Consider the following 21,924-nt stretch of genomic DNA (forward strand, 5'->3'; position numbering starts at 1 on the left):
CCTATCATGTAATACGCTGAATAGTGGTGCTAGCATATTTTGATAATATTTTCATATCTAGGTATTTTTCCAGATAAGGTTATGTTAAAGTACCTGCTCATGTGAGCAGTTGCACAGTTATTTCAGTGTAGACAACCTGTTTTTGGTCATGGAATGAAGTGAATCTTTGAGACCAAAAATCACAAAAAAAGGTGTTAATTTTAGAGTCCGCCTTTATTTATGCACCACCTCGTCGATTTTCATGCGTTTTAGATCAGTATTTCATCCATCGCAGCTTTTTATTGATGAACGTGTAAAAAATGCACATTTTTATCGTCACACTGTTGCCATTTTATGTTTTCTACAGCACCCATCTTGGTCGCATTCTGAATATCCGTGCTTTTTAAAAAATATTCCGCCATGCTTGTTTCATTCAACTCAGAGCTCATGCAGAAAAAAAGCCGTGCTAATAAAAAGGTTCCACCGCATGAGCATATTGGCACAGTGAGCGCACATGACTAAATTCCGGCGTTAGACTTACCAAGCCTCCCACGCCATCTGCGGCAGTGCACGCAAAGCATGCTTCATGTCGTCATTGTGTCACGTGGTTCTCGCCAATTTATGTCCCTAAAGTCTCATCCCATGCAAGCTGGCAAGAAATTCCAGCAGACATTTATTATCCTCCTCAGCAATGACTGTGCGTGTTGGCCATGATGCGCATCTGGTGTTTTTGTGAGGCAAGAACAGCACTGCTCGGTATCCTTTCAGAAACCTTATGTCTGCAAGGCTCCCGGTTGCACCAAGCGGTACACGGACCCGAGCTCACTGCGGAAGCACGTGAAGACAGTGCACGGTGCGGAGTTCTATGCCAACAAGAAGCACAAGGGCTCTGACGGTGGCCCTGGAGATGGCAGTGGGGCACTCAGAGACAGCTTGGATCCAGCTGCCAGCAGCGAGGGCAGTCCTCGTTCCGATGATGGTGCAAGCAAGCTGGCCAGCGTGTCCAGTCCCAGCGTTAAGTCTGAGGCAAGTGCCGATGCTCCAAACGCTTTGTGTGCCCCCTATATGTGGGTAGAAATGGTATTGAATAGGTTTTTTTGAATATTTGAACGATCATTACAAAATTTGAATTTCCCTCAATTTCAGATTAAATTACTGAAAATTTCAAAGTAGTATCTGCAATGAACAAAATTGTATATTAGTCCCCAATGTAATGATGGTTTCACTGCAACAGAGGGGTGCTGAGCTGCCAAACACGTATCCAGAAGAAATCTGCGCTGTCACGAAGCTCAACTCTATAGTTCAATTAACATATTGCTACGTAAAAATGACACCAGGCGTGGCTATTTTGATGCTATATATTTACATTCATGCGTATAGCATAGACTAAGATGGAGAACAGCACTCACAGCAGACAGACCAGCTCTCTTCTTTGTTGTCGTCTTCTGATCGCTGGTATGTCAGCCATGTAGCAATACAGTTGAGCCCACATATAACGGCCCCACTTAAAAGGAACTTTCGCTTAAAATGAACAATATCTGCGTGACCGTGAAAATATACATTGGTTCAATGGCACAAAATCGCACTTACAACGAACATCTCCGAGCGCCGCTGATCAATTACAGTGAATGGAGTCGGCGCTCTGCCGACTTCCTGGGAAACCTGATCAGGCATCGGCGAGGTGCCCATACATCCTTATTGTTAAACGCTGACCCTGCCTCCGTGCCGCTCTAGTGGCTGCTCTCCCTGGCCGCTTTTTGTTACCCACGCCTCTGTCCTTCGTCCCCCCCGCTATTCTGAGCTCTCCGAATCCCGTGTTTTTACACTGCCACCTATATTTCGAAAACCGGTCGGCCATCTACCCTGTTTCTCATTGCAGGTGATCGCTGTTTTTGATTGCTGGTATCGCCAGCTTGGAGTGAACAGACCATTTGCCAACATCCTCGGCCACCGACTGTATCCGATCGTCTGCATCTAGTGCACAGGCATATCCTACCCCACTCACTCTGGTTTTGTGTTTAGGACTTGCTCTCGCTTACTTTGCAAATGGCTCAGCATGCCCTCCGCACGCGTGCGGAAGCGCAAAAACGACTGTTAATTTGCGCGAAACGAATCGTGAATTATCGAAGTTGGTGAGGCCATGCAAACCCCCTGGCGCAACAAAACGATTTTTCGACCACGGCCGCCGATTCTTTGAACACCACCTCGCGCACCGATCCAGGCGGCCGTGCTTTGACTTCTGCATGCGCAGGAGTTTGCATGCGCAAGTTTTTCTACGTGCGAGTTGCACGTTTTGCGGACCTTTCAAGCAAGCTACCCAACCTGCCTTCTTCCTTTATGTTTTGGTTTTCAAGGTCGCCCTCCCGCCTCATCCTCCTCTTTCTTCACTCTATCGCAACTCCTTGCCCTTCTCTTGCAAATCTGCTCTCCTCCTCTCTTGATCACAACCCCTTCGCTGGTCTCCACCGCTTCGCTACGCCAGCCACGCCAGCTCAAATTAGTTTCATTTTCGGACTAGAAACGGGCCCAGAGCTGTTGCACGCGTTCTGGCATGTGTGTCACGTGTGCGTGTTTGGCTCACTCTTGGTGTGCGTGTGTGGTCAGGATGGCAGACTGGAGGACTTGCACGCTTTTTTCTGTCGCTCAACGAAACGTCGAAAGTAGGACCGCTTGGCTTGAGCGTAATCCGCGCGCTAGGTGCCGCGTTGCGGAGCGCTTGCTCATAACTGTTGACCACCTGGCAGCCAACTTACCACTTCTGGGGTCCCGGTATTGAGCTGTGGAGATGGTAAAAATTTTGTGGGCGGTGGTGATGGCTACATGCACGCGAAACTGTTTTCGCGAGGCCGACTTCGTCGATGCCGAGCCTGAAGCTTCTGAACAGTATCACTCCGGAAGTGATTTGTGGCAGCGCATCGTTGACTCCGACCTGGAGAGCGGATGGGGCATCTGTTGCGATGGTTTAATTACGGCTGATGATGTTGCGGACACTGCGAGACCGTGCATGGATTAGGGCATTGTGAATGAAGTACGTGGCGAGAGCGATTTGGAGGAATCGGAATGCGAGAACGACGAAACTTTGGAGCCAGTGCCTCATGTAGTTTATGCCACGGACCTCGGCAAACGAGCAGAAATAAACTCGACCGCCTATATCGCTTCTGCTCTTCGAAACACGTGCATTATGAACTTTTTTGGGCAGAAAAGTTTGTGTTTTCACTCGCAAGTTTTTTAAAAACTGTTTCATTTACTACGAACTTCAGGATACAGCGAATGGATGCCGCGTCAGGCTCAGGTTCGTTATAAGTGAGCTCGACTGTATTATCCTCACATTGATTCTTCCTTTTCTATGTTGAAAAGCTTTTTATACTGGCTTATATGCTCTAAATGTAATAAATTTTAGGACGTAGCATATTTTACAGGTTATTGCTTGCATTCTACTGAAAGTCAAATCCCGATACTATTAAAAGTTGTTTGCACTTCTCCTGAACCAAAAAAAAAAAAAAAAAGCATTGTGCGAGTTAGGTCATGACAAATATGCCCATTTTCTAAATATGTGATATCCTATTCAACTCGATCTCAAAATGTTCGACCAAAATCAGAATTCGCTTTGAATTCTCCTCAAACCTGAGATTCACTATTCGCAAAAGCCTAGTATTGAACTGCAAGATCAAGATGGGAGCTGACAGATGGAAGCAATGTAGTGGAACAATCAGGGTGAACAGTGGGAATGCCTCAGGCATACTGTCGGACGTTTTCATAGGAGGCCTTCGCGAAAGATAGGTTCTCATATCAAAACGTCAACCAGCCTGTCTGAGGCACTTACATTGTTCGCCCTGATTATCCCACTAGTATTGAGCTGGAAATACAGTTAAACCCCAATAATACGTACCTGCCAAGGACGGCGGCATAGCTATACTCCGTTTCATACATCAGGTGCAACGCTGTGAAGGCTAGGCAAGTAGTCCGGAAAGAAAACACGAGGTGTTGCTCCGCGCGGTTTCGTAGTCGAGTGGTCTGACGCGTCGCTCCGGAGAGTTCACCGTAGTTTTGAAGTGCATGGGTTCGAATCCACGTGGTGCCATTTTTTTAAAAATAATTTTTGCAAGTTCAATTCGAAACCTTGTTTTTTTTTCAGTAACTTCAACTTACGTACTGACAGCTTTGATGTGCGAAGCTTCGAAAAAATTCGCGCAGGAGAGGTGGTCGAGGACGCAGAGCTGGACGCCATTTTTTCGAAGCTGCCACAACAAGTAAAAAAAAAAAAAAAAAAAAAAACGGCGGCGCGGGTCGCGCGGAGAACGAAAACCTGATACGAAAGCGACAAACATAAATTACCAACTCGCATATTTGGATTGTTTATTCGACAACACAGGCTTTGTTTTTTAACCTGATGACAAATATGTATGCTTAGAAGTTTCCCGAGAAGCATTTATTGATTCTCGTACACCCCAAGCGACGCACTACTTTTTGGTCGCGGCAGTACACAGCGCAAACAAGAGCACTAGCTTTGACAGCGTTGCACATGGTGTATGAAACGGAGTATACGCACTACGCATTAACCACCAGCTACAAATTGGCATCTCCTGACATGCACCATCCCCGCCAACAAAGGAGGAAACTCAGTGCCACGAGAAATATTGCCTAATTTGCCTAAGACATGCTTTGGCAATTTAGTGCCAAAGTGCAGAAATCTCGCTGACTGTGGCACAGCCGCCCGACTACTGTGCGGTCTAGGATATGCAGCATGGTGCAGCGACGGAGCAGACACAATCTGCTGTCCGTGATGCAGTTGTTCCGCGGTCTCTTTCTAAGCGAGAACTTAAAGCAGTTTTTATTTGTTAAACACGTTACGGTCACAGAGAGCCAGATCGTTTTCTGCATTGCTAATTGCATGCAATGCTTCGCCCACTCAACGCACACTGTGACAGCCGATGCAGCAAGTAGCCTGCTGCGTCGTAGAACTTTCCATGAACAATGCGCTTTCCGCGATGCTCTAGCAGTCCTCGCAACGAACGGAGATGCGTTCTGGCTGTCACTGTATAAAATTGGACAGCATGGTTACAACAGTGCTACGCTTGCTGTACGGTGTGCGTGTTGGCATAATACAGCAAGTTTTCTCGGTGCCTGCTACCAGCAACGCTAAAGTCCGCATCAGCGAGCTGCTAGCGTTTCTGTAAAGCGGTGCACGCTTGACCATGGTCCCACATAACGAAGCGGCATCGATTGCGGAGGTCTAGTGTGGCCTGGCAGTCGCCTACTAAAAGCGAGCAGTAGGCCTAAAGTGACGCTATGCCACAAGGTGCCCGAGCAGATAACCGAGGATGCTTACTGTAATAAGACTTTTTGTCGGCGATAAGTTACACCAGCGCGTTTGTCGGTGGTCGCCATTTCGCTTTTGTTTTTTCCCCGATGACTACTCGTAATATGTCATCACCGAAATCGCACAGACGTCAGAATAACTTATCGGCTAATTTTCGCACTTATCAACAGGACGGAAAACCGTTCACGGCACATTGTGGTGCCTGCAAGTTAAGCGTTGCAGCAAAATTTTGTGGCGCCAAATTTATCGTGGTATGCAGTCAGTATGCACCAACCAGTAGGCATAAGCCTAACACTAGGGCTTAAAGGAGCACTGACATCGAATTTCAAGATCGAGATGTGCCCATCATTCAATCACTTGGTGTGCATAGGTATTTTTGGCCAAACTTGAATGGCGTCTGATGTGTTAAAGTTATTTTATTTCGATTTCGAACAGCATGGAAAAGTTAAGGAGAAAAAAAATGAAAAATAGACTGCCCTGGGACATTGCCACTAGTGCTACATGTTCGGTGTGATACATTCCACAAATACCATCCTGAGTGATGATATGCTAGTAATGATGATGTCAACGATCTCCGAGTGTGTTTGGAGCCAACTCCCAGCCATGCTCTCACTAGTAGCTCTCCTTGCTGTGTTGAAGCGTGCGTTCGATTCATCGTGTCGGACCGACTTATTTGCGTTGTGCTCCACTGTGTGTGAGTACGATCATTCAGAGCAACAGTGCGTGCCAGAATGTAGGGGGAATCGCTGCGTAGTGAGAACCTGCACGCCGAGGCACTGAAAAAGCGGAAAGTGAGGGGCGTTTTATGCCTTTCCAAGCCATGAACCTGATTGCAGCCAGTGGGTTGACTTCGTATGCGTCATTGTATAGAGAGACTGGACACCTGTCAACAACAGCTGCATTTGCTCTCTTCACTTTGCGGCGAGTTGCTACAGGGTAAATACTGTGTTGGGGAACGAGTTGAGTTTCACTGGCTGTACTAAACGTCTTCTCGAGGCTGAGGCTATTCCTGCCGTGTGCCCTGCTGTAGCTGAAAGCAGCGATTCACTCGCCAAACGTCCGCGACATGAGGTGCGTAGTTGGTGTTTCTGAGCTTCGACAGTATTGGTGGGACTATTAAATAAATATATATACATTGAATTTAACGTGGAGCTTGTCAAGCAAGGATCGTCGCGAATCGCGGTGATACCCAATTCCAGGTCGCTGTCATCATCACTTGCCGATGTTGACCGAGACGACGGCGAGGACGAAGATGTTAGTGACAGAGGCATGTCTATGCCTTCAGAGATACAGCTGGACTGTCTGTACATGCGCTCCTAGCAGACGAAACACCAGTGTGACGTCACCATTTTTTGTGAAAGCGGCATCAGCTGTGCAGCGGCCTCAACGTGGCCGCGACGTAGCGCTGCCAGCACTACAATTTAGCGAGAATTCCACGCATTTTGAAGTGCGTTCGATAGCGAATATATTAATCAATATTACTTATACTCATTCGTCACTCAGATGCGTTTTAGGTCGCTACTAGAGGGTCGATAGCTACTCATTGACGCAAAAATCTTGACATGAGTAAATTTGATGTCAGTGCTCCTTTGAGCGGTCCGCGAACGCATTATATAGTCTCTGTGAGACTTGGTCAGGGATTCGTCGCAACTATGTTTTAAACATTAGCATGCTTTAAAGCGGGTACACACTAATGAGGTTTGACTGTATTTTTGTTGTGGGGCCAGCGGGCTCCATACTATTGGATATCATTTCATAACTAAAGAACTTTTTCATTCCTTCCTGCAATCGCACAAACTGATTGAATTGAAGCAGCAGGGCTGTATCGAGACAGTTATGCTTTAAAACAAAGCAAAGAAAGACGGTAGAATTTTAGGCTCACAGATTGTTCTAGCTTTAATATATTGGGTAGCATGTAGCACAATGTAGTCAACTCTATTGTGTGTGTGTTTTGGATACAAGACTACTATCAAGAAGGTTCATGCTGAAGAAAACTCGATGCTTTAATTCGGGTGGCTGTATTTGCAGTGTCACAGCTTGTTTTTATACACAGGGTAATCATCCGTACCTGCTATAATTACAAAGTAATCATACCACTGTGCTTTGCAAAAGAGGTTAAAGCAAAAGTAATAGCTGCGACATTTTAGCATGTTCACATTGTGCCTCTTAATTTATATAAAATAGCTATGTCATTATAGTTATGTAGAGCCTGAGCTGTGGTGCATCGTAGAATGCCAATATGGTTTATTGATGCCTTTATATGTGTGCCAACCATTTAGTTCGAAGACGGCAGCCATTTTGACGTGTTGACCCTAGTTCATAAACAGAAAAAAAAAGCTTCTTTTGATTTTTCTGTAATTTTTTGCTCTTGACAATCCATCACAAAGACGAAATTCTACAAAGTATATACAGTGGAATCTCGATGATACGAATCTCACGGGGTCACGAAAAATATTCGTATTAGCCGAAATTCGTATCATCGAAACAAATAAAACTAGCTAAATTAACAAAAAGTAAAGACGTGAACTCATCCAGGCACAAGTACGTAAAAAGCATTTATTTACTTGCCTCGAGTGGGCGGTGCACTGGTCAAGAAAAAGAAGAATCTTCGGATTCTTACAAGCCATCCTCCTGTCCAGAAGTGACAAAAACTCTTCAAACAACGCCGCCGTCATCCACGCCTTTTTGTTTGCGCGATAGACGCACGGCAAACGACTCTCACGCTTGAAGCACCGGGGCTTTTCGAACTTTCCGACTACGGTCAGGTTAAGCTTTTCCGATCCGTCGGCGTTACAGCACAAGAGCACAGTAATACGCTCTTTGCTTTTTTTGCCTCCTCTGCATGCTTCGCCTTTTAAACAGAGGCTCTTTTCCGGTTGCAGGTTAAAAAAGAGACCTGCCTCATCAGCATGAAAAACATCATGAGGCTCATACTCTGCAATGAGTGACGGCAGCTTCTCTAACCAGTCGCTGACAACTGCCTCGTCAGCTTTTTTCGCTTCGCCGCAGACGCTTTTGTAAACGACGGCGTGCATAGTCTTAAAGCACTGCAGCCACCCACCTGAGGCCTGAAATCCGTGTGCTCAGTGTTGTGCTCAGTGTTGACTGTGCTCAGTGTTGACGTTGCAAGGCCTAGCTCCTTAGCCAACTCCGTCCGCTTTCTGTTGGTATCCTCATCGACCTTTCGAAGGATGTCTAATTTCTCCTTAAAGGAGAGCGCTTTTTGCTTGCGAGACATGGCTCGTTGCGACTAGGCAAAATGTCGCAAACACAAAGAACGCCGCCCGAAGCACAGCACTGCAGCCATTCCGTTCAACGCCACGCAGAGAAAGAGGAAAAGCACAACAGCAACAAAAGCCTCACCGCCCCACTTGACCCGCGCAGTCCGCCGCGTCCTCGCGTCCTCGTCGCCGCACCCAAAAAGAAAGAAAGAAAGGAAACCGTGGCCAGCGCCACCTCTAAACCTAAACCGAAATCAAAGGGCGCAAGCGGTCTTTGAGGTCTCCGATATTGCGCACGCCGGGCACCGATGCTGGAGGCCGCCACGCGCTGCTGGCAGGCGCCGTTGGCAAAATGCCAAACCGGCGGTGCAGCGCGCATTCCGGCGCGCGGCTGAGCGCTGTTCCATTTCGCGGCCGTCAGTGGGGCGGCGTTCATTCGTATCAAACGACGCGGGCAGAAAATCGATTCGTAACAAACACACTTTAGTGCATCGCAAAGTAATGGGGCTCGGCAGGGACCACAAAAAAATTCGTATCATCCGGAAATTCGTATTAGCCTTGATCGTATCATCGAGATTCCACTGTAGTATTTTGAACAGAGGATCAATCTATCTTTGCTCTAAACCACCTGTGGGTTAATTCCTTTTTCCTTGCTTTTTTTTTAGGACCAAGGCTCCCCGCAAAATGACAGCAGTCCTTGCGAAGAAAGCACCACAGATGGCCTCGGTTCATTCGATCAGGGTTCGCTGGATGCACCGATTAGTGACAACAGTGTTTCTACCACTTGCGGTCAGCTGGAGGCTCTGGACACTAACGACAATGCCTGGGATGTTGTGGACCCCGCTGATCTTGAGGTGAGGGCCAATGCTTCACCAGAGTGTTTTTGGAATAGCATCCACCGTAGCCACAGGCCTTGTCTTTTCTAAGTGACAGAGATACCCACATATGTAGCTAAGACAGAAAAGACTGTTTTGCTGCCTGTGCTTGAAGGGGCTCTTAAATAGTTTTACGATTCACCATGGAATGAATTCACTGGAAGAGTTTATTGCCTCACGAATTCAACACTGCAAAAATTTTAAGAATCTGTGCAGTGCAAGTGGAGTTACAAAGATTTGTCGCATCATGCGATTGCATTCCTCCTTCTCTCCTCCCAATGAAAGTGCTTGAAGCTAAGCAGGGAGGGATGGTAGGGGCAAAGAGAATATGTCACGCACGCCTCGTGATTTGAGCACTTTCTTATTTTTTTTTATTTGAATGCGCGGCTTATTCAGTGTGATCACACATGCACGGGTGGACAAGTCGAGGCCTCCCGCCGTGATTTCTGTAATGACCAAGCGTGCCATGTTTAAATCAGCCAATGGCTGATAGATGGGCTTTCTACGAGTGATTTTTGAGCATCTTCCGTCATTTGTCGAGACAAGTGAAAGCAATTTTAGCTGACTTTGATAGTTTATTTTAAATTGCGGACTGTTGCTGCACTATACTATTTGGCTCGCGTGTTGTCTGGAGCCTCTAACCGATTGGCAGCGTTTTCTGACCATGCTCAAAAAGCGTTGCAGAGCCCCTTTTAAGTAACATGATGAAGGGCTGTGTCTGTTTTTGTGAACGTTTTTCTTTATAGGTGCATTCCACAATTAGCACTGTATTCACACCACATTTTATACTAATGACCTTTAATTAGTATATATGAGAATGACAAGTTCGTTGTTTTACAGGACCTTCGTGGTGACATTGTTATCGTAGAAATGTGACATGTCCCTCCCCCTTGCCGACAGCAAAAGCCTTTAGAGCTTTGAGATTGAGTCTTATATCGTTGTTACATAGCACTGTTGATTGCGATTTAGGCAGATGCAGTTGGGAATCCTTGATTGCAATCTGCAATACACTCATACCTCATTATAGCAAAGTGGCATTGTACACAAAAAAAAGTTCGTTATATTGCAAAATTTATGAAAAAAGTATATTCTTAACACTATTGATTGCAAGATTATTTTTCATTTATATGTATACCAAGAACATCCTAAGAGTTTGTGGAGAGGGGACCCTCTAACTTGTGCCTCGGATCAATAAACATTGAGGTGACGCATGAACGCTTGTGCATCGAGATATGTGTGAATATAGTTCAGTACAAACGCAAGCGTGCACAAGGATAATGATAATTCTGACATATAAGACCATATGTCTGAAAAAAGAGGTGGAACTCAATCAGATTAACTCGAGAAATATATGTTGCGCTTAAGACCCACTTGGAATGAGATTCAGTAAAATTTTGCTCAACTCGACTGACTCGGACTCGAACTCGTGAAAATATGACTCATCCAAAATCACTCAGTCTGAGACTCGCAGCTTAATCTGAGTTTGAGTGAGGCAGCTCCTGAGTGAGTTTGCTCGACCAGTGAGTGCAAATGGAAAATTGTCATGCGGTCTTGCAAAATCGCACGACATTTTGTGATTACAAGAAGCACCGCTATTTAAGATGCAGCAGTGAAAATATTGTAGAAAAGTGTGTCTTAATAAGCAAAGGAATATATGGTATAAGGTACAGGAAAGTTTGTCATGGTATCTGCATGACAAGCTTGCCACACTTTAGAACTGCATCTCTTTTCACTACAGCACAAAATTATTAGTCTTTGCTTGGTGAGATTTTTGTATAATGGGCATAATGTGGTAAAGCATGTGGATTTTTAGTTTTTTTTCATTGCTGTACAATAGTGTGGGATTTCAAGGAAGTTGGACTCGTATGTTTCCAGGTTGACGAGTTCGCAGCAGCGATCACGTGTGCTGTAACTTCCTCTGGCAACCACACCGAAGCCGAGAGGAATGCCCACAACAGGCTCAGAGGAAAGCTGCACGCCCCATTCAAGAACATCGGAGGTGGATCATACGTACCTGGGCCACACATCAGTGAAATAGGCAAGTGATCACACTTAACAATATGGGTGGCAGCCTGAGCAGAACCTCCGAGAGGCCGAGAGAACTGGTACAAAAAAAAAAAAAAAAAAAAAAAAAAAAAAACTTAAAATGGGTGCGTGGCCTTGAGAATTTGAAGGTATGGCAAACAAATGCAGTCTACAAGCTGTGGATTGCCAAGAATGCAATATGGGTGATTGCAGTTTGAAATGTGCCGGCACTGAGTGAACTCACAAAAAAGTGTACTGTCCGAAAAAAGTAAGATTTGAATTTTTCGAAGGGGTACTATCACAAAAATTTTGGCCTTCCATTTTTCTGCCACATTTATCTTTCCACCAGTGACTCTCAGCCTCACAGGAATTGACTGTTCTTTATCTGCATCTTAGATTGCCTCTGTCTTTCAACTGGCTTCAAATTTGACCACAGTGGGAAAAGCAAACTTAATGTGATTTCCTTAATTAACTAGGATGACTAATCATTATCTAAGTCTTTGCTCCATGATTGCAATGCACAGCTAGAACAGTTCAGAACACTGTGAACAGACTAGTAATGTACTATCCGTAATGCATCATTATGAGCAAGGAAGTCAAAGTATTTGAATAATGCATCCTTAGTCTCCAGACATGATAAAAGTTGAGGCATTATCTTCTGCGACGATTCCTGAGGTATCGCCAGTGCAGGAAACAGTTCAAGAGCTGGAAGAAACATTAATTACTGGAAACCAACAGAACATATTCTGCGATAAAGCTTTAAAATGAGTGGAAACTAACACGACATGTTCTGCGATAAAGTTTTGAAATGCGTGGTTCGAATTAGGCAAACTAAGGTAAACCTGAAGGGCCATCTTTTCAAAATTCCTGTCCTCATATTAAGTAAACTTCAGGTCACTTATTGTGCTGAGTGGTCAACTTCGCAAAAAATGATATAGTGCCATCATACCAGTCATGGACAAGCAGCAGACCAAATTAGAAATAGAAAGCATCATTCCAAACTGTAATTTGAGATATGCAATTTTAATGTTATTGTTTCGATTCGTTAGCAGCCCTATAGTTTTAGTGTTTGCGTGAAGCTTGCATGATATCACACTGTGCATGCTCATTCAATCTATATACAAATTATGCTCGCTTCTTTGCCACAGGTGGGCATCTGCATCGACATGGTGGGAGTCGGCAGCCATATGGAGGTGACAACCAGAAAAGCATGGCCAGCTTTTGCAACTCCGCAAACACATTTCAAACTCCAGGTAACATATCGATAAGCTTATGTGTTATTCCATCTGACACCTGCTGAATGCAGTTGACAGATCACTTGCCAAGCATTTAGGATAGTTCATGGTAGTTCGCCTTCTTGTATGGTCCTTTCTTTTTCTTGGCATTTGGTTTGGTGCTCTTTGCATGCCCATTATACTACTTTAACAAGTCACTTGGTGCCCTTTTTCACTGTGGTATAAAAACAACAAACAAGTAAAAAACAGATTCACCTTTGCCCTTCCCTTTTACCCTCGAATGCAGAGATGGTAACTTGGTTCGCACCTTCGACTACCGATTTCTAGCGTTTTCAACTTATCAGCGCATTCTCGAAAAGCTCTGATTTGTACCATGAATATTGTCGCTAAAAACAAGATAATGCAACATGTTTTTCTATATTACTGTATGATGGCCTTCGGTTGTATATTTACGAGACTTTAGGAAAAATCGAAGATGGGGTTTCTTCATTAATCAAATTTCAGTGGGGTACACTTTTGCCAATATGAGAATTTTGAGGCAATATATAGAAATTTACATTTGCCCTATGGCAGCAATGATTTATGTACCTAATGAACACACTATATCCTTAAACATGTCAAGTTTGAAAACACTGCTTGCATTACTTTCGGAGAAAAAAAAAAAAGGGGGAATACGTAACTTATTTTAAACTGTCGCAAAATTAGACATTTTTAAAAGATATTTTCTTAAGGTCTGCAAACTTGAAACCGTATGAATTCATTCTTCATAAGACACGCATTTCAGGTAAAAAATATCTTCCTTGAAACAATATTATTTGTTTTTTTATAGCATCTGCAATTTTCGAAAATGACAGGTGACGAAATTGGTGCCTCCGTGTTGGTGAAGTTTAATATTATTTTTCTCGTAAGTTATGCCGTTAATCATAAAACGAAGTTGACTTTCGGGCTACCTGGTGAGAGGTGCACGAAATATAAAATACAGTGGAATCTCGATGATACGATCATGGCTAATACGAATTTCCGGATGATACGAACTTTTTTGTGGTCCCTGCCGAGCCCCATTACTTTGCGATGCGCTAGAGTATGTTTGTTACGAATCAATTTTCTGCCCGCGTTGTTTTGATACGAATAAACGCCACCCTACTGACGGCCGCGAAATGGAACAGCGCTGAGCCGCGCGCCGGAATGCGCGCTGCACCGCCGGTTTGGCATTTTGCCAACGGTGCCTGCCAGCAGCGCGTGGCGGCCTCCAACATTGGCGCGCGGCGTGCGCAATATCGGAGACCTGAGAGACCGCTTGCGCCCTTTGATTTCGGTTTAGGTTTAGAGATGGCGCTGGCCACGGTTTCCTTTCTTTCTCTTTTTTTGGTTGCGGCGGCGAGGACGCGACGACGCGGCGGACTGTGCGGGTCAAGTGGGGCGGTGACGCTTTTGTTGCTGTTGTGCTTTTCCTCTTTCTCTGCGTGGCGTTGGACGGAATGGCTGCAGTGCTGTGCTTCGGGCCGCGTTCTTTGTGTTTGCAACATTTTGCCTAGTCGCAACGAGCTATGTCTCGCAAGCGATAAGCGCTCTCCTTCAAGGAGAAATTAGACATCCTTCGAAAGGTCGATGAGGATACTAAGAGAAAGCGGACGGAGTTGGCTAAGGAGCTAGGCCTTGCAACGTCAACACTGAGCACAGTTGTTGGACAGCGAGAGACCATAATGAAAAACGTGCTTTCGTTCAACGTCAACGCAAAGCAAGTGAAGACCGCTCAGCACGTGAAACTTGAAGAGACTCTCCTGACTTGGTTTAAAGAGGTAACCGCAGCTGGCGTGAATATCAATGGCAAAGTTTTGCGGGAGAAAGCCGACGAGTTTGCACTTGCTCTGCATATCGACGGATTTCAGGCCTCAGATGGGTGGCTGCAGCGCTTTAAGACTAGGCACGCTCTCGTTTACAAAAGCGTCTGTGGCGAAGCGAAAAAAACTGACGAGGCAGTTGTCAGCGACTGGTTAGAGAATCTGCCGTCACTCATTGCAGAGTATGAGCCTCGTGATGTTTTTAATGCTGATGAGGCAGGTCTCTTTTTTAACCTGCAACCCGAAAAGAGCCTCTGTCTAAGAGGCGAAGCATGCAGAGGAGGCAAAAAAAGCAAACAGCGTATTACTGTGCTCTTGTGCTGTAACGCCGACGGATCGGAAAAGCTTAAGCTGACCGTAGTCGGAAAGTTCGAAAAGCCCCGGTGCTTCAAGCGCGAGAGTCGTTCGCCGTGCGTCTATCGCGCAAACAAAAAGGCGTGGATGACTGCGGCGTTGTTCGAAGAGTTTTTGTCACTCCTGGACAGGAGGATGGCTTGTAAGAATCGGAAAATTCTTCTTTTTCTTGACCAGTGCACCGCCCACTCGAGGCAAGTAAATAAATGCTTTTTACGTACTTGTGCCTGGATGAGTTCACGTCTGACTCTTTGTTAATTTAGCTAGTTTTATTTGTTTCGATGATACGAATTTCGGCTAATACGAATATTTTTCGTGACCCCGTGAGATTCGCATCATCTAGATTCCACTGTACTCAATGAAATCTAAAATATCATCTTTTGAACCCCTGTCGATCTCTCGTGGAATCACCCAAGTGCTGGGAACAACATTGCCCTCAGTCGAATTTTGTGTTGCCGGATGCAGGAAGAGGCACAGGGTCAGGGAACCCGTGATAGAAGCACATTCTTTTTTGTGTGGAATTTTTCGAATTGTTGTGCTGCAAGCGATGCCTGTCTGGGCGAGAAACAGCACCCTAGATGGGACGAAAGGATAGACGAGGCACACAGACACAGCACTGTGTCAATTTTGTACGAAAAGAGACAAAATCGTGTTCTGGCAAAAAAGAAATAGCTTTTGCGCTTTTGGAGCACTTCAGCGTCGTCACCACCGGGGCTATTAATACGCACGTGTGTGCAGTCGACACATCCTGTAACTCCAGGGAACTCGGCCACTTCATAAAAGTGTCGTATAACTTTAGGAAGCACCGCCGGCTGCTGAAAGCGCACCAACATTGTGTACAGGTGCTTTGCGATGAGTAGCGTAACTTTTCTGACTGCACGACACACGGCACACTCTCGACTACGGAATGTGGACGAGATTCGCGGTGAATGTTTGGAATCTGCCAGTGTCGTAGTACCTAGGCATCATCAGTAGCTGTAATATGGGAGGCACAGGTTGTCCTCGGATGTCCCCACTTTCATGGAGCGGCAACATAGCCAGCAGCTGCCACACGGCATTCTTCGTGAATCTGTATCGAGCATAGAATTGTTCCTTGTCGTATAACTCCATCATATTTCCTCGGTCACGTAAAGCGGGTCGAGGAATCTTTGGCAGGCAGCGCACCTCAGAAAATGCCACGCTTATAGGGTGGCAAGCAATCTGAAAAACAGCCAACCTTTGCGCGACATCTATTAGAGAGGTAGCCCTGTCAGAATAACACATGAAGTTGCGTTCAAGCTAGTCCCGCAGCTGACTTGAAACTTGTCCTGACTTTGACCGAGTCAAGTTGCCTTGAAGTCGTCCGCAAGTTTGAGAACGATTTATGGCGAGCGGCTAGGCTGTCTTGAGTGAAGAAGGAGTCAAGTATGTGTAAAGTAACATCTCTGCATACGGGGGTGAGCGCTTTCATTTTTTCGCAATACCATCACCTGGTGGCTTGATGGTGCAATAGAATGGAGCTGCTTTTAAGGCAGCTCCACCTACTGTTACACACAAGAGATAAGTGGGCACTTTGAGAATATATAGAATTGTCCTACCAAAGACTTACTGATGTGTAAGTATACTGCATGCTCACAGTCTCAATGGATTGTGTTTTCACCAATTGTTCAACTTTGTTTAAAGTGCAGATGGGGGCTTAAAATGCTTTTGTTGTTCCTTAACATGGAAGAGTGGAAATGACTATGGGGCAACGATAAGTGACTGAATAATGTTAACGTTCTACAATTAATGTTCATCTGCTCTTGCATTCCCCAAAGTATGCACAGTGTGCTCTCTATAAAACACTTCACCTTTTTGAATAATAGTACAGGAATCATCACAAGCTACATTGCGATGGTTTTGTCGTAAAAGTGTTAAAAAAGCACTGCATTATAACTGCAAAGCATTTTATGTCGTGGCACTTGCTTTGTGGTTGTATAAATTTAAGCACTGTTTCACAGTCTTGCAGCTTCAAACAGTGTCCTAGTTACTGAGGCATTTGAGTGAAAAGAGTTCTTTTATTGACAGGTTGTGCTCCTCGTCAAACTACCCTGCTGATAAGTCGCAGAGGTAGCAGCACAAGCACAGTGAGCTCCTTCTACAGCAGCATGTGCTCCGATGCAAGCCCCCAGGCCTCAACTGGAAGTGAAGCGTCGCGCAGTCTTGCAACCAATTCATCATGTGACCCAATAGCCAGTGGCTGTTCTTCAAGAAGGGCACATGATCCAATCAGCAGCCTTTCTACTCACTTTAGAAGGGTCCACATACCAACCTTGGCGAATACTTCCAACCTAGTTGTTCAACCGCAGAATGTGGCCATGACCGCCAGCATGATGCTGCCACCCACAACACCGCAAAGCATGGAGGTGCTGCATGAGCAAGAGGACTCTTCCAGCATGCAGTCGCAATTGGGATCACCTGGCTCACAGAACACGCAGATTGGTGGTTGTGCTCAAGGAGTTGCTGGTAGTACAAGTTGTGCACCTGCTACAGTCTCTGAGTACAGTGGTGACCAACAGCACCCAAATGAGGGAGCGATGCTCAACTCTGAAACTGACAAGGCGGTAGAGGAACTGGATGACCTGGTGCTGCCAGATGAGCTAATAAACTACCTTGCACAGAGGGAGCGGCCAGGCTCTGCCATGAGTCAAGCTGTGTCTAGTGTGAGCCAGTATGATGAGATCCGCAACAAGAACTGTGGAGCAACCACTGCAAGTGGCTCGCTAAGCAATGGTCACACATGTTACTCCAACTCCTCCTTTCCTAAGAATAGCCATCAGCCCCATGTGGCCAACGTCCAGCCAAAAGCTGCGTGTTCCATGGGCGCCCAGCCTAAGAGTTGTGGCAGTAGCACGTGTCCACAGTCAGCAGAGCCCTCTGTGGCCATGGGGGCCAACCAACCATTCTATCAAGCTAGTCAGGAAGCTGTTTCAGGTTGCCAACCTGCCAGCAGCTGGCATATGCAGCAGCACCAGCATGAAAACATTGCCCAGCAACCTCATCCTGTTCCAATGGGTCACGCGTCACAGGCTCCAACGCCACACCAAGTTCCTCACCACACCACTCACCATTCAGGCATGCAACAGGCTCACCACATGTCGCATAGTAATGTGACGCACCAAGGGCCACATTCTTCAGGTCATCATAACCACCAGAATTTGCATCACATGCACCAACAAGCTCCTAGCTATGGCCCAGAGCAGCACCCTTACAGACAGGCTCAGCATACAGGCCACATGCGCCAGCCAGGATATTCAGCCTCAGTACCTTATCATCAACAGCAGCAGCAGCAGCAACAATCAAGCTACCACCCTACTTACAACATGCCGCCTCCTAGTTACTGTGATAGAAATCAATATGGGCACGGTGGCAGTAACCAGCAGAGATTTGCTACCACTGGGCAAATGAACAACCATAGTTGTTCCGGCAGTTATAATCATGCTCGAGACCAGCCAGTAAACTGCTGTCATCAGACAACTCACCCACTGCCCCAGGACTGTCACACGCACCAAGCAATTGGCCACGTGCCAGTTCCAGTGTATGCCCAAATGCAGCCACCCCCACCACCACCGCCTTACCAACCGAACCACTGCCAGCAGCAACATACCAGCATGCCACAACAAGGTCCTCGCTCTCCCAATCATCATCACAGCAGCACCTGGTACTGTCAGTGTGGTGCAACAAGCTGCAAAAATGTACCGATTCTTCAGCAACCCCCAATGCACGGCACCTACCAAATGAACCACGCACAACCATATCAGGAAAGTGGAAATGCCTACAGGCCAATGCCTAATAGTGCTGTCCACATGCCTCAGCCAAACCTTATCGTGCAGCCGCAGCAGGTCTGTCACCCATCCGCATCACCCATGAGTGCTCCACTTCCACCATCACCAGCGCCCCAGACACCCTCAGTGCAGTCCGCTGTGGCCACATATGGAACATCTCACTCCAGTAGCTGCCAGGGAGCTTGCATGCACAGATCTCAAAGCAACCAGTGCAGCAGTTACCCACCCTCTGCTAGGAACAGTTGTTTGGAGAAACATGCTCAACACAGCCAGGCTAGCCAGAGCCTCAGCAACCACAAATGCTCAAGGTGCAGCAACTGCTCAAGATCGCAGCCCGAGATTCAGTGTCGTAGTGTTAGCCAGTCCTCGCGTGCGTCCATGCCTCCAGACACCTATCGGCGAACCTTGGAATACGTGCAGCAGTGTCAGCAGCTCGCGGCCACGAACGCCATCGAAGGTCCTGGAGTTCAGGACTTCCCACAGGTGCCTGTTCAGCCTGCAGCAGCAGTTTCACAGCCTCAAACTGTGCAGCCAGCCATTCCCGCTGGCCAACCAGTGGGCGGAGCGCAAGCAAGTGCAGTGCTGCAGCCGCTAGACACAGCAGCTCCGGCGGGTATGGTTCTGTCTCCTGGCTGTAACAAGGTGACCAGCACTACGGACAAGTCAGAAGTGCAGCAGTGCCAGTTGGTGGAAGGACTGCAGCCCCACCAGCAGCAGAGCTCCACGACGAAAAACTGTAGCACAGTGCCATCGCCTAAGGTCTCACCAAACAAAGGAGCTGTCCAAAAGAACCCTGTGAACTCTGTTAGGGCTTTGAGTGCCAGAGAGAACAGACCGCATCCACATTCCCCTCTCCTGTGCACCAGCAACATGGTTATCAATGACATGAGTGCAACATTGTCATCCCTGATGCAAGAGACTAAGTGCCTGCAGCTGCTGCAGTGAAGCGCTTTCTGACTGTCGCGCGGGCAAGTAAGGACAGGTTTTCTAAGAGTGGTTCCAGATGTGAATGCAAGGTGCAGCTTTGGTGTTAAAAACTGAATCTTGTGGTTTCTCATGAACTCAGGAATAACTTTTGCACTTGTAAATAGCTGTACAAAGGTTTGTGCATCTAGTACGTTTGTTGTACCATTCAATCATGTTTCATTGCCGTCTTATCTTATTGCCACCATGTTGCGACCTTGTCACCAATGTTGCCTTATTATAGTGCAATTTTTATGTCACAAATTTTCAACAGCAGCTCATAAATTATTTGTTTTCTGTCCTGATGATGAAGTAGCCTTATTAAAGCTGCATTGTTTGTCCCACTCACTTTGTCTCTGTTTTCTTCAATTGTGAAGCTGCTGATGGCAGTCCAGAAACAGTTGTGACATCTACTGTGCAACATAGTGCCGAAGTTAGTATGCGAGTTGTTTTGTATTGCAACGTCAAGGGATGTTGGTAGAATGCTTGAGCATTACGCATAGCAGTGATCTCTCAAATGGAAACACAATGTTTATTGAATATTGTAGACAACATGTTGGCTTGAGAAGATATTTAATAGAGTAGCATCACATCACATTAAGCTACCAGTTTTTATCTAGATGAAAGCCCACAAAAAGAACCCAACTATAGGGTGCACTGATCCATCGCTCCAGTGTGACTTGGAAGCTTTAATGCCTCAGGATTACATATTGTTTCACAGACGCTGTAGGTACTGCTGTACTGTGTGACCTTAAGACGCATGTTGATTTTAGGGGCATTGTAATTTATTTTAGGTTCACGGAACACTAGCTATCTCTAAAGAATTCATGAAACTGCTGTTCAACATGACTCTGAAATTGGAAAATCATAGCCTATTTTTCTTGTATGGGAAAGCATTTCTATGCCAGAACAAAGATGGACCAGTGTGGCTGTACATTCCCCTGCGACTTAGGATAAGTAAGTGATCTGTGCTGCTTTGCTTGGTTAGCATGCAGCCATTTGAACGTAACTACTACTGGACTTATGTTTATAGCACGAGTCATATATACTGAAGGTAGAGGCACTGAAATGCAATATCTGTGATGTAAGTGTTGACACAATAAAATGTTGCATTTTAGAGATCTTCTGTCACAATGGCTCTGTACCAGGCAATGTTTCTATGTACAGGTTTCTACACAAGTGCTTGCAAGTTTGCTGCTATTTCTTAGAACATCAGAGACAATCAGTGCTGTGCGAAATTGTCATAAGAAATTCATAAATATCTCAAACAAATACATGTATGTACCACCCAGGTGAAAATATTCAACTGGTTTTAAGGGTGAAGCTTCTTATGGTTTAGGCCAATCCCTCGTTCCTCTGATGTACCTAGTAACGCCTCCTTTATACAATAGATGGTGCTTTTTCATAGAGATGGACGGACAGACGGTTCACCCCACTCATCGTTATTCACTCTGTGGATATGCTGTGATTTTTTTAGCTGGTGTTAAATGGGAACAGCTACATCTGGCTGGGACCAGCTCCTTCCAGTTGGTCCACAACAGGGAACATTCCACTCTGGAAATGGAACCAGCTGGAGCTACTGGGTCCAAAATAGAACCAGCATGTACTGATTGCTCGCGAAACGGAACCAGCTAGAACGAGTTAGTGTGAAAGTGCAACAACTTGGAACCAGTTCACATGAAAACCAGCAAGAACAACTTGGTCTGGAAATGAAATAAACCAAGCGGCCTGGAACTAGAAGAGGTAGCTGACCTAGCAGGGACCGTTTTGTTTGTACAGAACCAGCTACACCCCAGGGTAATCGCACCCATGAATAAATGTGGGAATTCATTGGGGTTCAAATGGAAGAAATTAGCTCTTGCAAGTGATCTTTGGGTGCACTTGTCAATTGGGTATTGCAACATGAACCATGTTCTCATTTTTTGGAAGCCATACATGTGAGCCTTAACAGAGGAAAAGGAAATTCAGTCCTAACAGTCGGTCTGTATCTCTTGCCCTGAAGGTTTTTTGCCGTAGGTTAAAAAATTTGAGCACTGTCCTAAACAGTATGCTTGCTGATTGCACCAGGTTTTGTTATTCAATATTTTAAGCCAAACACAGTGCTTCTTACAGCGTATAGAGTGAAAAGAATGGTGCTACATCGTCTTTGTTTAGGCCAAGGATATTTTTGTCTCCAATTTGCCCGAAAACACCGAGCGCATCGATAAAGCACGGGTGGCTGGGGACAGTATCACGAGTCCAACGGAATTCCGTCTAGTCGGGGACAAACATGGTGCAAAATAACAAACACGCCGACAAAGGTAAAATA

The 21,924-nt window shown here is 45.9% G+C and overlaps 1 protein-coding gene across 1 annotated transcript in view; it reads left to right on the forward strand.

The window, feature by feature from the left end:
- Positions 1-19,964, forward strand: part of ci (transcriptional activator cubitus interruptus) — a 96,862-nt gene extending 76,898 nt beyond the window's left edge. The window contains exons 9-13 of the mRNA XM_037423727.2: positions 748-1,005; positions 9,186-9,374; positions 11,271-11,433; positions 12,569-12,673; positions 16,897-19,964. Coding sequence (XP_037279624.1) covers positions 748-1,005; positions 9,186-9,374; positions 11,271-11,433; positions 12,569-12,673; positions 16,897-19,598 — 3,417 coding nt within the window. The 3' untranslated portion in view covers positions 19,599-19,964. The remainder of the gene's footprint in view (positions 1-747; positions 1,006-9,185; positions 9,375-11,270; positions 11,434-12,568; positions 12,674-16,896) is intronic.
- The last annotated feature ends 1,960 nt before the right edge of the window (positions 19,965-21,924 follow it).

The sequence above is a fragment of the Rhipicephalus microplus genome, chromosome 4 (assembly GCF_043290135.1).
Source record: "Rhipicephalus microplus isolate Deutch F79 chromosome 4, USDA_Rmic, whole genome shotgun sequence".
Lineage (NCBI taxonomy): Eukaryota > Metazoa > Arthropoda > Arachnida > Ixodida > Ixodidae > Rhipicephalus > Rhipicephalus microplus.